The sequence below is a fragment of the Pituophis catenifer genome, unplaced genomic scaffold, assembly GCF_029215685.1.
Source record: "Pituophis catenifer annectens isolate HBS135680 unplaced genomic scaffold, rPitCat1.0.hap2 SCAF_3, whole genome shotgun sequence".
Lineage (NCBI taxonomy): Eukaryota > Metazoa > Chordata > Lepidosauria > Squamata > Colubridae > Pituophis > Pituophis catenifer.
The window spans coordinates 205,248,749-205,263,960 of NW_027256883.1; the positions used below are offsets into that span (position 1 = coordinate 205,248,749).

General features: G+C 44.7%; 1 protein-coding gene across 1 annotated transcript in view; it reads left to right on the forward strand.

Moving 5' to 3' along the window:
- The window catches only part of CDH4 (cadherin 4), a 401,827-nt gene that overhangs the window by 340,991 nt on the left and 45,624 nt on the right, over positions 1-15,212 (forward strand). The window contains exon 8 of the mRNA XM_070941124.1: positions 8,034-8,219. Within this exon, the coding sequence (XP_070797225.1) occupies positions 8,034-8,219 (186 nt within the window). The remainder of the gene's footprint in view (positions 1-8,033; positions 8,220-15,212) is intronic.

Sequence of the window (15,212 nt, forward strand, 5' to 3'; positions counted from 1 at the left end):
GCCAACTTTAAAATATGAGAAGGCTGTGAGAAACTCATAAACCAGGAAGAAAATAGTTCTGCTTTCTTTTAATTTGTTCCCCAATTGCTGGTATTGGAATATACCGCTCTGAACATACATATTTTCCTTCACTAATAGCCATTGGTAGGCTTTTATAACCATCTTTTTGAACAAGATTAGGGAGGTGTAGCGGAAACAAACAGAAACTCATGCATTTTATTTTATTTTTTTATTTTTATTTATTTTGCTTCCTATTGGCTTGGCAGAAATAGAAAGAATAAATAAACAGAAGAGCATTTTGCTTAATTTGTACAGAACATTCCTTCGGTGGGATATCATGATTCAGAACTGGTTCAGAGTCAGAAAAACAGTTTAATGAATTCATATCCATCTTGTTAAAACAACACGGTTGGTTTATTTATTTGATTTTGTTTTTATCCCATCTTTATTACTTTATAAGTAACTTGAAGCAACAAATATATATATAATACTTCTTCCTCTCCCTCTTCGTCCCGCAACAACAAGCCTATGAGGGGAGTTGGGCTGAGAGAGCGTGACTAGTCTAAAGCAGGGGTGGGTTCTAAAATTTTTTACTACCGGTTCTGTGGGCGTGGCTTATTTTGTGGGCGTGGTTTGATGCTCATGTGACAAACAATTCTTTAGGATTTAGCAGAGGTACTGGTCTACCAGGCTTTTAACTGCTTGCAGAACCCTACTGGTCTACCCATTTGATCTTGGAGCGTTCCAGTCTACCTATTTGTTTTTGAAGCTCACCGGTCTACCCATTTGTTTTTTGAGCGCACTGATCTACCACCACACTGCCTTTTACCGCTGATCAGTTGTAGGGCGGCCCTTTGAAGTGCTGCAGCAAGAGTTTAAACAGATTTTTGCCGCTCTGCCACCACCAAGAGCATCGGAAACCGCTTTCAGGCAGCTTGGCCTCAATTGTCAATCTACCACCACCGAGCGGTTTACAAGGAGCAGATCGGTTCTAGCAGATCAGTTGGGAGGCTTCTTGGCTTCTCAATTTAAAGCTAAGTGTCTTGTTTTTTTTCTCTCTTCTTTGTCAAATGAGCCCTGATTTTTTCCTTCTAGCCGATCAGCTGGGACTCAGGAGGCAGCGAATAGATTGGGGGTGGGGCCAGGCAGAGGTGGTTTTTACCGGTTCTCTGAATGACTCAAAATTTCCACTACCGGTTCGCAAGAACCGGGGAGAACCGGTAGCAATCCACCACTGGCCTAAAGTCACCCAACCAACTTTCATGCCTAAGGTGGGACTAGAACCCACAGTGCCCTGGTGATTGGCCCCAAATCACCCAGTCAGCCTTCATGTCTAAGGCTGGATTTGAATTCACAATCTCCTGGTGATTGGCCCAAAGTTACCCAGTCAGATTTCATGCCTAAGGCAGGTCTAGAACTTACAGTCTCCTGGGTCATGGCCAGCGCCTTAACCACTACAGCAAGCTGTTCTGCAATTGAATTACCTCCATTAAATTTTGGGGATAATTTTAATTTTAATCTATGCATTATTGGGACCAAAAGCAAAGATATCCTTAATGAGAATGTCCTGATTTTTTTTTTTAAATGGAAGCCTCTACTGTTGATCACATCAGAGTTTTAACATTTCTCTCCCACACCAGGATGCTGAGCTAAATTGCAACAACAAAAATAAGAAGGATTTTGGGCCTTAAAAAAAGAAATATATCATTGAACCGGAGAGTTGTTAAAAGTCATTGACAGAAAAGCTCCATTACTAAAACATGGATGAAATCCCATTTTGGTTAAAGTCTCAATTTTTCTTCTTAAGACGATCAGGTCTGGAACCTACTGGTGTGCTGAGTTACAGATGAAAGGCTCGTGTTCTGGAAGGCAAACTCTGAGAATTTGGTGCCATTCACCAACCCCTGAAATCATGTCGTTTGATGAAAGTGCTTTTAACATTTCAAGCTTCCAAATTCACTTAAAAATGCAGCTTTCCTATAAAACATTAATACTGCCTTGCCTTCCAACTTGAGTTTCCCAAATCAAACTGTAGCAGAGAAGAGATCTAACTTTAAAGATTTTTTTAAAACAAAAAAACAATCTGTATATTGTTATTATTTATTATTCATATTGACGCACTTTCAAAGTATAAGTTGGCAGATTCTGGCACCAGAAATTTTTACAAGCTGAAATTCAAAAGATGAGACAATAAAGAAATGTGGAGGGAAAATTCTTTATTTCTTTACTTAAAATATTTATATAGCCGCCCATTTTATAACCAAATCTGGGTGGCTCCCGCTCAAAAATTAAAACATAAAAGCCATATTAAAACTATTAAAAAACCCACATTTAAAACAAAAACATGGCGATATGCAGTCACCTCATCTTATCCCATTGCTTTGGAGGTGCTCAGTAGCTTAATGACACTGGAGATCATCTTTGCTCCAGCGGGTCGAGCACCATGTGGTGGAGTGAGTTCCCATCACTCGCCTCAGTTTCTGTCCACTTAGCAGTTTGAAAGCATGTTCTATGTGAGTAGTTAAATAGGTACCACTTTGGTGGGGAGACGAGCCGGCACTTCATACAGATGGTCAGAATCTTGCTGGTGCTGGACCTTCCCAGTTGCAATGCTCTTTGCGAGGCAACTTCGATGGAGGGAGAGCACCCCCAATGATGTTGCAGGAAAGCCGCTTGTCTTTCTTTCTGGTGTAAAGCTAACTCGCCTCCTGTGACGCACCTTGGAAAACATGAACCAAAGCAGGGCTAGAAGTCTTAGGCAACCAAACTGCTACTCTGCATGAGCATTGTAGTCTTTTAGCTAATGTAACATCGCCATGCACTAAATAAATCAGTAAAATCCCAGTGCTTATGGGGAAAGCCAGGTCTTCAGTGCTTTACAGAAGACTAAGAAGACAAAGGTCTGCTCAACTGCACGCCTACCCTATCTGACCTGGTAGGATGGGGTAGATGTCCTTAGGGAAAAGTGGCCTCATAGATAATCTGGCCCTGGACTTCATAGAGCTTTAAAGGTGATGACCACCACTTGAATTGCACTTTGAAAGAAACCGGAAGCCCATGCAGCTCTCACCACAGAGATGTTACGTGGACAAACCTAGTGGCTTTCGTCACTGTACACACTGCCACATTCTGGACCAATTGAAGTTTTCCTGTTGTCTTCAAGGGCAGCCCCATGTAGGGTGCATTTCAGTAATACAAATGGGTGGTGGCCAGGGCAGCAATAGCAATAACACAGACTTAAATACCACTTCACAGTGCTTCTACAGCCTTCTCTAAGCGGTTTACAGAGTCAGCATATCGTCCCCAACAATCTGGGTCCTCATTTTATCCACCTCGGAAGGATGGAAGGGTGAGTCAACCTTGAGCCTGATGAGATTCGATCTGCCAAACTGCTGGCAGCCGGTGATCAGCAGAAGTAGCCTGCAGTACTGAACTCTAACCACTGTACCACCGCGGCTCTGAATGATCATGAGCAAGGCCTCTTGGTTTAGGAAATTCGCGCAGTAGATAAATTCGCGCAGTAGATAAATTCGCGCAGTAGATAAACCTGTGCAAAGTCTCACCCTGGCCAAACTGTGCAGCAGCTCAGTCTGGGGAAGTGACAGCCCATCTGCCCAAAAACTCACAGCCACTCTGTCTTGCCACAGTTGAATTGAAGCTGGTTCCTCCCTATCCAGACCCTTAGAGGCTCCAGGCACTCAATCAGCAGTGCCACGGCATTACTTGTCCAACTAGGGGTAGAGATTTATAACTGGATATCATCAATATACTAATACTAATTATACTGGTCTTTATGCTGATGAATGACCTCTCCTAGCAGTTTTGTACTAATATTAAAAAGGAATGGCCAAAGCAGGGGTGGGCTCCTGGGATTCAGCAGGGTTCGGGCAATCCTCTAGCCAAGGATTGCCGGGGTTTGGCAAACCCCCAAATGCCACCATTGGCTGGCCATGCCCACCTCACCCCGTCCCTCCCACCCTGCCCCTCCCCTCTATGTGGTCCATTCATCATTCCAGGTAAGTGCAGGGGCTTCTCAGAGGGTCTGGGAAGGCAAGAAACGAGCCTCCTGGAGGTTCCGGAAGTCTGGAAACGGGCCTGTTTCCGGCCTCCGGAGGGCCTCCAGAGCCCGGGGGAAGCTGTTTTCGCCCTCCCGGAGGCTCAAGGAAAGCTTCCGGAGCCTGGGGAGGGTGAAAAAGCCACACACACACACACCATGGTGCAGGCGGCCGACTAGGCCACGCCCACCCAAGAACGGGGCAGAGAACCTGTTGCTAAAGGATCTGAAGCCCACCCCTGAGCCAAAGCCTGGGGCATCCTGCATTGCAGGGACCTAGGGCCTGACTTTTTTTCTCCTATCAACTCCAACTGGAACCAGGCACTGAGGAAGGAGAACCACTGTGTCCCTGTGCCTCCCATTCCCAATCCCTGAAACTGACCCAGAAGGATACCATGGTTGATGCTATGAGAGATCCAGGAGAGCAAGAATGATTGCATCACCTCCTTCCCAAACCCTCCAAAAGTCATCAACAAGTACATTGAATGTCATGCATTCCTTTGCCTTGAGGGAGGAGAGCAGGGAAATGGATTTGATGGGTGGAAAAAAAGGAGGGCAGGAGATGGACAGGAAATGGATAGGTGTGCAATATTCCCCTTTACTTTGGGGGCTGAGCAGACTTTGACAATAATTTAGAAGTGATTTGGACTTCATGTGAGCTCAACTTTTAATAGGGTAATGCATAAGCCTGAAGGAAGATGCCCTTTTAAAAGAATTGTAACAAGCAGTCAACCAACTCTACCACTTGGGGATCAGAATCGATCTGAAGTTTGAGGTCTTGCAGTGAACTTAGATGGCAAATGCTCTCGGCAGGAGCAACATAATGGAGGATGCAACCTTATGGTCTGGCCTTGGGCAGATCAGTTGCCTTCAAGGTCAATGCAAACATATTGTATCACTCTATTGGAACATTCAAGAGGAAAGTCAGTTGCTTATTAAGTATCTTATGTTCCATTTGGACACCTATTCAGAAGAAAGCTCCTTCCAGTCCTTCAATTAATATAATTCCAGATGAAATGTTGCAATGACACAGGATGGTCTTTGAGGGCCACAAGTGGTATATAAGTCTAAGTGGTATTGCTATTGCTATCATCGAGGGCTACAATTTTCTGATATAAACAGATGAACTCTTCCAAACTCAAACAATTAACCAGAATAGAGCTAAAAGGAACCTTGGAGGTCTTCTAGTCCAGCCCCTCTGCTCAAGTTGGAGATCCTATACCCGTGATGGGAACCTATGGCACGTGTGCCACAGGTGGCACACGGAGCCATATCTGTGGGCACACAAGCATTGCCCTAGCTCAGCTTCAACGCGCATGTGCACACCGGCCAGTTGATTTTCGGGTCTTCGGGACCCACTAGAAGTCGGGAAACGGACCATTTTTCTGGCCTCTGGAGGGCCTCTGGGTGGGTGGAGAAGGCCGTTTTCACCCTCCCCAGGGTCCTAGAAAGCCTCTGGAGCCTGGGGAGGGCAAAAAAATGGGCCTACCGGGTCCACTGTGCCATCACGTGCCAAAAGCGAAGGGAGCATGGGGGGGGGGGGTCGCGTGCAGATCAGTGGTGGGTTGCCCCCGGTTTGTACCAGTTCTACAGAACTGGTAGTAAAACCAGCGGGAGGCTCCACCCACTGACCCTGATGTCATCAAAACACTTCTGCGCATGTGCAGAAGTTTCTGCGCTTGTGCAGAAGTTTCTGCGCTTGTGCAGAAGAGCGTGCACGCGAGCGAAGCAAGCGCGAGTGCGTGGCCCTGTTGCAAACCAATAGTAAAGGTATGTAGAACCCACCCCTGGTGCATATGCGCGGGGGACGGGGTGGAGTGCATTGAATTATAGGTGTGGGCATCACTCTCCCCGCTTTTGGCACGCAAAGGCAAAAAGGTTAGCCATCACTGTCCTATAACATTTCAGATAAGTGACTGTCCAGTCTCTTCTTAAAAACTTCTAGTGATGAAGCACCCACAACTTCCGAAGGCAACTTCTGTTCCACTGGTTAATTGTCCTCACTGTTAAGAAGTTTCTCCTCAGTTCCAGGTTGCTTCTCTCCTTGATTAGTTTCCATTCATTGTTTCTTGTCCTGCCCTCTGGTGCTTTTGGAAAATAAGATGACCCCCTCCGATTTGTGGCAACCTCTCAAATACTGGAATACTATTATCATGTCCCCCCCCCCAGTCCTTCTTTTCTCTAGACTAGCCAAACCCAAATCCTGCAAGCTTTCTTCGTATGTTTTAGTCTCAAGGCCTTTAATTGTCTTGGTTGCTCTTCTTTGCACTTTTCCCAAAGTCTAAACATCTTTTTTGTAATGTGGTGACCAAAACTGGATGCAGGATTCCAGGTGTGGCCTTCCTAAGGCTTTATAAAGCGGTACTAAGACTTCACATGATTTTGATTCTGTGCCTTTGTTTATACAACCAAGGATTGTATTAGCTTTTTGGTCTAATTTTTGGGCAGTGTTTTGCCACACACTGCTGACTCGTGTTTAAGTGATCGTCCACTCATTCATATTCTGCATCTCTGGAAGTCTCTAAGAAGAGGCTAGGCCAGGGGTGAAATGCTCCCGGTTTGGACCGGATCGCCTGATCCGGTAGTGATGGCGGCGGGTGGTTCGGAGAACCGGTAGCAAAAATCCCTGCACCCCGCCCTCCCCACCATGCTCAGCTGAGTCACATGATCATCAGAGGCTTTTTTTTTTTACTTTTAAAAGCATTTTTTCTACAACCTCTTCCAACGAAAAAATGCTTTTAAAAGTAAAAAAAAAAAAGCCTCTGATGATCACGTAGCTCAGCTGGGATCCTCAGAGGCTTTTCAAAGCATTTTTTTCTGCAACCTCTTGGCCGAAGAGGTGGTAAAAAAAATGCTTTGAAGAGTCTCTGATGATCCCAGCTGAGTTGCCTAATCGCCAGAGGCTTTTCAAAGCATTAGAAAAAATGCTTTGAAAAGTTAAAAAAAAAAAAGTTGGCCACGCCCACCCAGTCACATTACCCCCCACCACTAAGCCATGCCCACAGAACCGGTAGTAACACATTTTACATTTCACCCCTGGGCTAGGAAGCTACCTTGCATGGATTATTTCTTTGTACATTGCAGAAGGTTGAACTAGATCAGGGGTACCAAACTCGATTTTATTGTGGGCTACATCAGGGTTGTGTTTGACCTTGGAGGGCCAGGGTGGGCATGGCCAGGATGGGCATAGTCAGCTCAATGTCACTCATGTTGGGGGCACCTGTGGTGGCCCGATCACTCTGCCAGAGAAATTGGGCTTCTGAGTTCCATTTTCAGCTGCGATGGCTTCCTACAATCCTCTGCCAGCAAAAATGGACCTTGGGAGAGCCACCCATGGCCTCCCATGGGTTGTGCTGCAATCCTCTGCCAGCAAAAACGGAGCTTGGGAGGGCCGCCTAAGGGCCGATCCTTCACTGTTTCCAGGGCAGCCCCGCGGGCCAGATCTAAGCACCCCACAGGCCGGATCTGGCTCCCGGGCCTTGAGTTTGACATCCCTGAACTGGATAATCCATATAGCTGGAGCCCCTTCCAAATCTAGAACTCTACGTTGAAATCACAAAAAAGTCCATGATGAATTGCGACTATATTTATCTGGTGAAAGCTGAGGTTTTCTGTAGAGAGGGAACAAGGTAAGCCCAAAGCATTGAAGGCTAAATAGTGGGGAAAATGTCTGAGCTTAGCTTCTTAATAAGGGAGTAACAGTGAGCTGTAGGGCTGGTAGAATTAATGCCCCTTGTACAATACATAAAACTTTATTTATTGGGGACAAATGTGTGTTGCTTAAGATACAGCTTTTGAAAATGGGAACTATGAACATGATGAAGGAAAGCACAATTGGAGGATAAAGCTTTTCTCCATGCCTTCTCAACAGTGTCTGTAAGGTGTTTCAATAACTCTAAATATATTGGGATACTTCTACACACATACACACATAGAAACACAAAGGCACTTCTAACACAACCTTCTTCTCTATTTTCAGTATTCTGGTGAAGTTCCAGAAAACCGGATAGAAGTTGTTGTCGCTAATTTGAGTGTGATGGATCGAGATCAACCACACTCACCCAATTGGAATGCAGTTTACCGAATAATCAGTGGAGACCCTTCTGGTCATTTTACGGTTAGGACTGATCCTGTTACCAATGAAGGCTTGGTAACTGTTGTGAGGGTATGTATGTCTCTCGTTATTTGGGGAGTTTTTTCCACAGGCAAGTTCTAGAGAGATTGGAGATTGGAGAAAAGTTGGTCCAAACTTTTGTGGGGATTTGATTCATGAAGGCAATGCATTCAATGAACATAACAACCACCAAGTCATAGAACCAAGTGGATGGATGGATGGGATGGATGGATGGATGGAATAGGAGGGAGGGATGGGGTGAGATGGGATGGGAAGGGAAGGGAAGGGTGGAGGGAGGGAGACAGGGATGGGGTGATGGAGAGATGGGATGGAATGGGATGGGATGGATGGAAAGGGATGGGATGGTTGGGGGCAGGGAGGGAGGGATGGAAGGATGGGATGGAGGGATGAATGAATGAAGAGATGCGATGGGATGGGATGGGATGGGATGGAATCAGTGGTGGGATTCAATTTTTTTTACTAACGGCCCTGTGGGCGTGGCATGGCATGGCTTGGTGGGCATGGCAGGGAAAGGATACTGTAAAATCTCCATTCTCACCCCACTCCAGGGGAAGGTTACTGCAAAATCCTCATTTCCTCCCGATCAGCTGGGACTCAGGAGGCAGAGAATAGATGGGGGTGGGGCCAGTCAGAGGTGGTATTTACCAGTTCTCCGAACTACTCAAAATTTCTGCTACCGGTTCTCCAGAACTGGTCAGAACCTGCTGAATACCAGTGGTGGGTTGCTCCTGGTTCGCAGTAAAAATTTGTAGTAGTTCGGAGAACCAGTAATAACATTGGCTGGCCACGCCCCCGAACCGGTCCCCGGCCCAGTCGCCGCTCGCTTACCCCACCCACCTCATCAGAGGCTTTTTTTTTTTTTTTTACTTTTAAAAGTATTTTTTTTACAACCTCTTCGGCCGAAAAGAAATGCTTTTAAAATTTTTTTTAAAAAAGCCTTTGATGATCACGCGGCTCAGCTGGGATCGTCAGAGGCTTTTAAAAGCATTTTTTTCTGCAACCTTTTAAAAAATGCTTTTAAAAGTAAAAAAAAAAGTTGACCACGCCCACCCAGTCACATTACCCCCACCAAGCCACGCCCACAAAATAAATCACACCCACGAAACCGGTAGTAAACAATTTTAGAACCCACCCCTGCTGAATACCACCTCTGGATGGAATAGTTGGATGGATGGACAGGTGTCTCACTGGAACTGCACAGATATGGATCCAATAGGAACAGGGCATAACATTATAGCGTTCTTATTAAAAGTAAAATTGATGTTTAGAAACCGGGGGGGGGGGGGACATCTTCACTCTGCTGGAAATGTAAAGCACAAAAAGGGACATACTACCACATGTGGTGGTCATGTCCCAAAGCTAAACAATTCTAGATCAATATTAAAAAGCAATTGGAACAAATAACAACTCAAAAAGTACCATTAAAACCGGAAACATACTTATTAGGAATACCTACACATAAATATGAAAAAGAAATAATATATTTAATAACACATATCTTGACTGCATCAAGAATCACATATGCACAAAATTGGAAACAAGAAGGCCTAACTCAAGATAGAATAGTATCTAAAATTATGGAATGTGCTGAGATGGATAGACTCACCAAGGAAATTCAAGAAAAGAAAGAATCTGAATATTATCTGGTCTGGCAAAGGTGGTATCAATGGTTAGAGGGAAAAAAAAAGAAAGAAAAATCAAATAAAAAGAAGATCTTAAACGAGTAAAATAAATTTCTACATCAAGTGAAATTTAATAAAGAAATACCAGATATCAATAAAATAATATCATTATATAAGGTGAGAGAAAGAATATATATTGAAGAATATTTATTTATTTTATTTATTTATTTTATTAAATTTCTATACCGCCCTTCTCCCAAAGGACTCAGGGCGGTGAACAGCCAGAAGATAAAACACAGAGATACAAAATTTAAAATAAATTAAAACGAATTAAATAATTTGGCTGAATTTTAAAAAACCCCATAATTAAACAGATTAAAATTTGTATTTTAATATATAGGTTATTGATATTGTAATAATTCAAACATTACATTTAGATGTCATTACTTGTTTTACTTGTATTTATAAATGTATTTTGTGGTTTCTTAAATTAATAAAAGTTTACAAATTAAAAAAAGAAAAGAAAGAAACGGGGGTGGGGGGAAATCAAGTCAATACTCCATCCAGCTCAACATTCCATCCAGCTGACTTATAAAGCTTTGCCCATTCAAGAACATTTTAGCTTCACATCCGACTGAAAACCTTCCTCTCTTGGGTGCCATGAGCGGTATAAGGGGGGGCGGGGGGACATGCAACTCTGTTCAGACTTGGCCAGTCTTCCCGCAGTATAAGCTGAGCCATTATTGAAGAAGTCTGTACATCACAAAGGGGAATCTTAAGGAAACGTGGCGGCTCTGTTGGGATAAAATGTGGGCTTTGATCCATATCAGCAAGATTGCCTTGTCAGAACTTTTTTTGTCAAGTGGAAATTATCCTCTAGATAAGGCATTAGGTGAGATAAAATTAACTGCAACTGATGTGGTAGAAAAGTGTAAGCTTTTGATGTGGACACTAAAATGTGCCCGGATCATATTTTCACACTTAGTATGTAAGAATAAAAGGAGAACTGTGTTGGATCAGCTGAAGATTAGTTTACTCCTGTATTTAATTCTTCACAGTTGTCCAGATTCTTTGGGAAGACCACCAACATATAGCCTTTACATTACGGATAATCCTTGATTTACAACCACTCGTTTAGTGACCTTTTGACATTACAACAACACTGAAAAAAGTGACTTATGACCATTTTTCACATTTATGACCATTGCAGCATCCCCACGGTTGGAATCATGTGATCACCGATAGATAAATAGACGGATGGCTGGCTGGTTGGTTGGATAGATAGATAGATAGATAGATAGATAGATAGATAGATAGATAGATAGATAGACAGACAGACAGACAGACAGACAGACAGACAGACAGACAGACAGACAGACAGAGTTGGAAGGGACCTTGGAGGTCTTTTAGTCCAACCCCCTGCTTAGGCAGGAAACCCTACACCACTTCAGACAAATGGTTATCCAACCTCTTCTTAAAAACTTCCAGTGTTGGAGCATTCACAACTTCTGGAGGCAAGTTGTTCCATTGATTAATTGTTTTCACTGTCAGGAAATTTCTCCTTAGTTCTAAGTTGCTTCTCTCCTTGATTAGTTTCCACCAGGGGTGAAATGCTCCCAGTTCGGACCGGATCGCCTGATCCGGTAGCGATGGTGGCGGGTGGTTCAGAGAACCGGTAGCAAAAATCCCTGCACCCCCCACCACCACCACCATGCTCAGCTGAGTCGCATGATCATCAGTCCCTGGCTCTTTCGCGGTCAGCACTGACCTTTGCCCCCCCCCAAGCCCTCCCTTTCCGATCCCCAATTCTCTGCATCTCATTGGCTGTCTTCCAAGCCACTCTCCTCAACCCATCTCCGTCAGATCACAGGAATGTGCCCCCTCCTCCCATCTCCGAGGAGACAGAATCTTCAAAGGAATTAAGTAGGCAAAAGTTCAAGCTTCTCCTCTCCTTTTCATATGTCAGCGCTGGAATGCTGACACTTGGTCTGCATTGTACCAAACCTTGGAAGGATGGAAAGCTGAGTCAACCTTGAGCTGGTGAGAATCGAACTGATAGAACCCTTTAATTATTGTATATTTCTCTGAAAATATATCCAACGCTATTCTATGCAATTTTAGGCTACAGTTCTAACAGAATGACAGAGTTGGAAGGGAACTTTGGAAATTTTCTAGTCCAACCCACTGCTCAAGCAGGAAACCCTATACCATTTCAGACAAATGGTTGTCCAATCTCTTCTTAACAACCTCTAGTATTGGAGCACCCACAACTTCCGAAGGCAAGTCATTCCACTGATTAATTATTCTAACTGTCAGAAAATTCTGGGGACTTTTAAGAAGAGATTGGTGTTCTGCCCCAGCTCCGGATTCCCGAGGATATTGACACACACCAATGGTCCTTGTCAAATTTATTAAGTAGCAAGAATAAACCAAAGGTTTATTCCGCCAAAGGTTGGCAACCAGCCCAGAAAACAAGATACGTTAAGACTTTTCCAAAAATGCTCTGATGATAATTACAGGTTGTTTCCAGCAAGAAATTACTAACTGCATGCGACTTAAATAGGCTAAGGGAGTGGCCAATTATCCTCAATCCTTACTCTTGAGGAGACCTCCTCCTCCTGAGTAGCCACTCCTGCCTTTTGGCAGCCCTGCGCGCTCGAGCATTGAGGAGAAGCTCCTCCACTTCACTCTCTCCACTTGAAGGAGCCTCTGGAGGTTCTGAAGGCCCTGGCTGAGTCTCTGCCTCTGGCATCACATCCTCTTCAGCCTCCTCGCTGTCCGATGCGAGAGCCAGCTGCACAAGCTGCTGTCATGACCCCACACCAGCCTCCTCATCGTCAGGATCAGCCACGATCCGCACAGGCCGCTGGCGGGCCACAACAATTGGACAGACATTTGTCTGGAATGTAGGGCCTTCTGCTTGAGCAGGGGGTTGGATTAGAAGACCTGCAAGATCCCTTTCAATTCTATTATTCTATGTTCTAAAAGAAGGGGGACCTAACTGTCCCCATCCTGTGTGTGAATGGGGCAAGAGTTATTTGAATTAGAAAACAAACCATCCATTGCAGCCTGGTTGTTCTGGAACCACCTTCACCCAGATTTTCTGGAGGCTTTTAAAAAGGGACTGGATAGCCACTTGTCTGAAATGGTATAGGGCTGTGATGGCGAACCTATGGCACGCATGCCACAGGTGGCACGCAGAGCCATATTGGTGGGCACGCGAGCGTTGCCCAAGCTCAGCTCCAGCATGCATGCGTGCACTGGCCAGCTGATTTTTGGGCCTTCTGGGCCCACTGGAAGTTGGCAAACGGGCTGTTTCCAGCCTCTGGAGGGCCTCCAGGGGAGGCTGTTTTCGCCCTCCTCAGGCTCCTAGAAAGCCCCTGGAGCCTGGGGAGGGTGAAAAATGGGCCTACCAGGTCCAACGTGCCATCACATGCCAAAAGCGGGGACAGCAAGGGCGGGTCACATGCGCATGCATGGGGGGGACCAGGATGCATAGAATAATGGGTGTGGGCCCGCACGCGCGCAACCACCCTGCACTCCCCCTGCTTTTGGCATGCGATGGCAAAAAGGTTAGCCATCAATGGTATAGGGCCTCCTGTTTGTGCAGGGGGTTGGATTAGAAGACCTCCAAGGTCCCTTCCAACTCTATTTTGGATCTTTTATGCAGCTTCCATCCTAAGCTCCTCTGCCATTGAAACAAGCGTGCTGAGAGGCATCTATGATGTACAGTTCCAATTTTATTTTTCACCGCAACAAGAACCATTCCCTCTGTGGCAGAAGATACTTATCTCCATCACAAGCCTTGCATAAATCAGGCAAGGTGGGGAAGGGATCATTTTACAGGGTCTGAGCAAATTCCCCAAACGTGGAGTAGAGGTGCTCTGCGGCTCTCTAAAACATTAGATGAATGTTGCAGGGAATATAGAAATGAATTTGAAAGAGAGATGCACTCTGTTACCGTTTGCCTTTTTCCAGACATAACAAGAGGATAACTTATTCCTTATAGCTAAAAATGCCCTTAGAACTAAAAAAAACCCCCCAAAAACAAAAAGACAATTCAAAGCCCACCTTATTTATCTGCATTATATGTACTGCTTAAGTAACTACGATGATCGTTTCCAAATTAGGAGTCTGTTAGGAAAGGTTCTTCTAAATTTTTGGAGATATAATCCAAACATAAAGCAAAGTAAAAACACTACAAGATCTGTAGGTTGATAATGGATGATTAAGGATGGGGCTGTGCACATCTCCATTTCTTAGCCGGGGTGCCAGCATTGTCTAAAGACATTTCCGTGGTCATGTGCCCAGCATGACAATCTGCCGAGGTACATGGAACACTGTTACCTTCCCACCAAAGTGTACCTACTTGCATTTGCATGCTTTCAAACTACTAGGTGGGCAGAAGCTGAGGCATGAAAGGGGAACTCACCCCATTGCATGGTACCCGGGTCTCAAACTCTAGGGTATCAGCTTTCCAGCTGACTAGCTCAGCGTCTTTAACTGCTGAGCCATCCTGCCCCCTAATGGATGATTAAGGTCAATCTTTAATCGCCCATATTAGAAGAATTAAAATAATTTATTAAAATTAAAAACAACGCAGTTCATCAGTTCGTTGAACCTAAATACAACCTGGCTAGCATAAACACAGTTAACTTCATCTAACGAACGCCATCAAATCCTTTAGCTGAGCAACACGTAACTTGTAGCAATCATTTTTTTGTCTACAAGCAAATGCAAACAAGAAAAACAATGTGTTCAGAAATATGAACCCTCTTCATTCCTCTTGCTAAAAAGGTTATTGATATCTCCAAATCTAGAAAGAGCAGCTTGCTTTTCCTCCATAAAGAGAAGAGAAAGTTGGTGTCTCGTCCAGTGGTGGGATTCAAATTTTTTTACTACCGGTTCTGTGGGTGTGGCTTGGTGGGCGTGGCTTGGTGGCATAGCAGGGGAAGGATACTGTAAAATCTCCATTTCCTCCCGATCAGCTGGGACTCAGGAGGCAGAGAATAGATGGGGGCGGGGCCAGCCAGAGTAGTATTTACCGGTTCTCCAAACTACTCAAAATTTCTGCTACCAGTTCTCCAGAACTGGTCAGAACCTGCTGAAACTCACCTCTGGTCTCATCCCACTGAAAGTTAAGGGCTCTCCCTTCCTGGGTTATGCATCCCAATACAGGTAGTCCTTGACTTATGACCGCAATTGTGCCCAATATTTCTGACATTCAACAAGACCATTGTTAAGTGATTTTCCCCCCATTTTACAACCTTTCTTGCCATGGTTGTTAAGTGAATCGCCGCAGTGTTAAACTAATCACACGGTTGTTAAGTAAATCCGGCTTCCCCAATTGAGTTTGCTTGTCAGAAAGTCACAAAAAGTGATCACGTGACCTTGGGACACT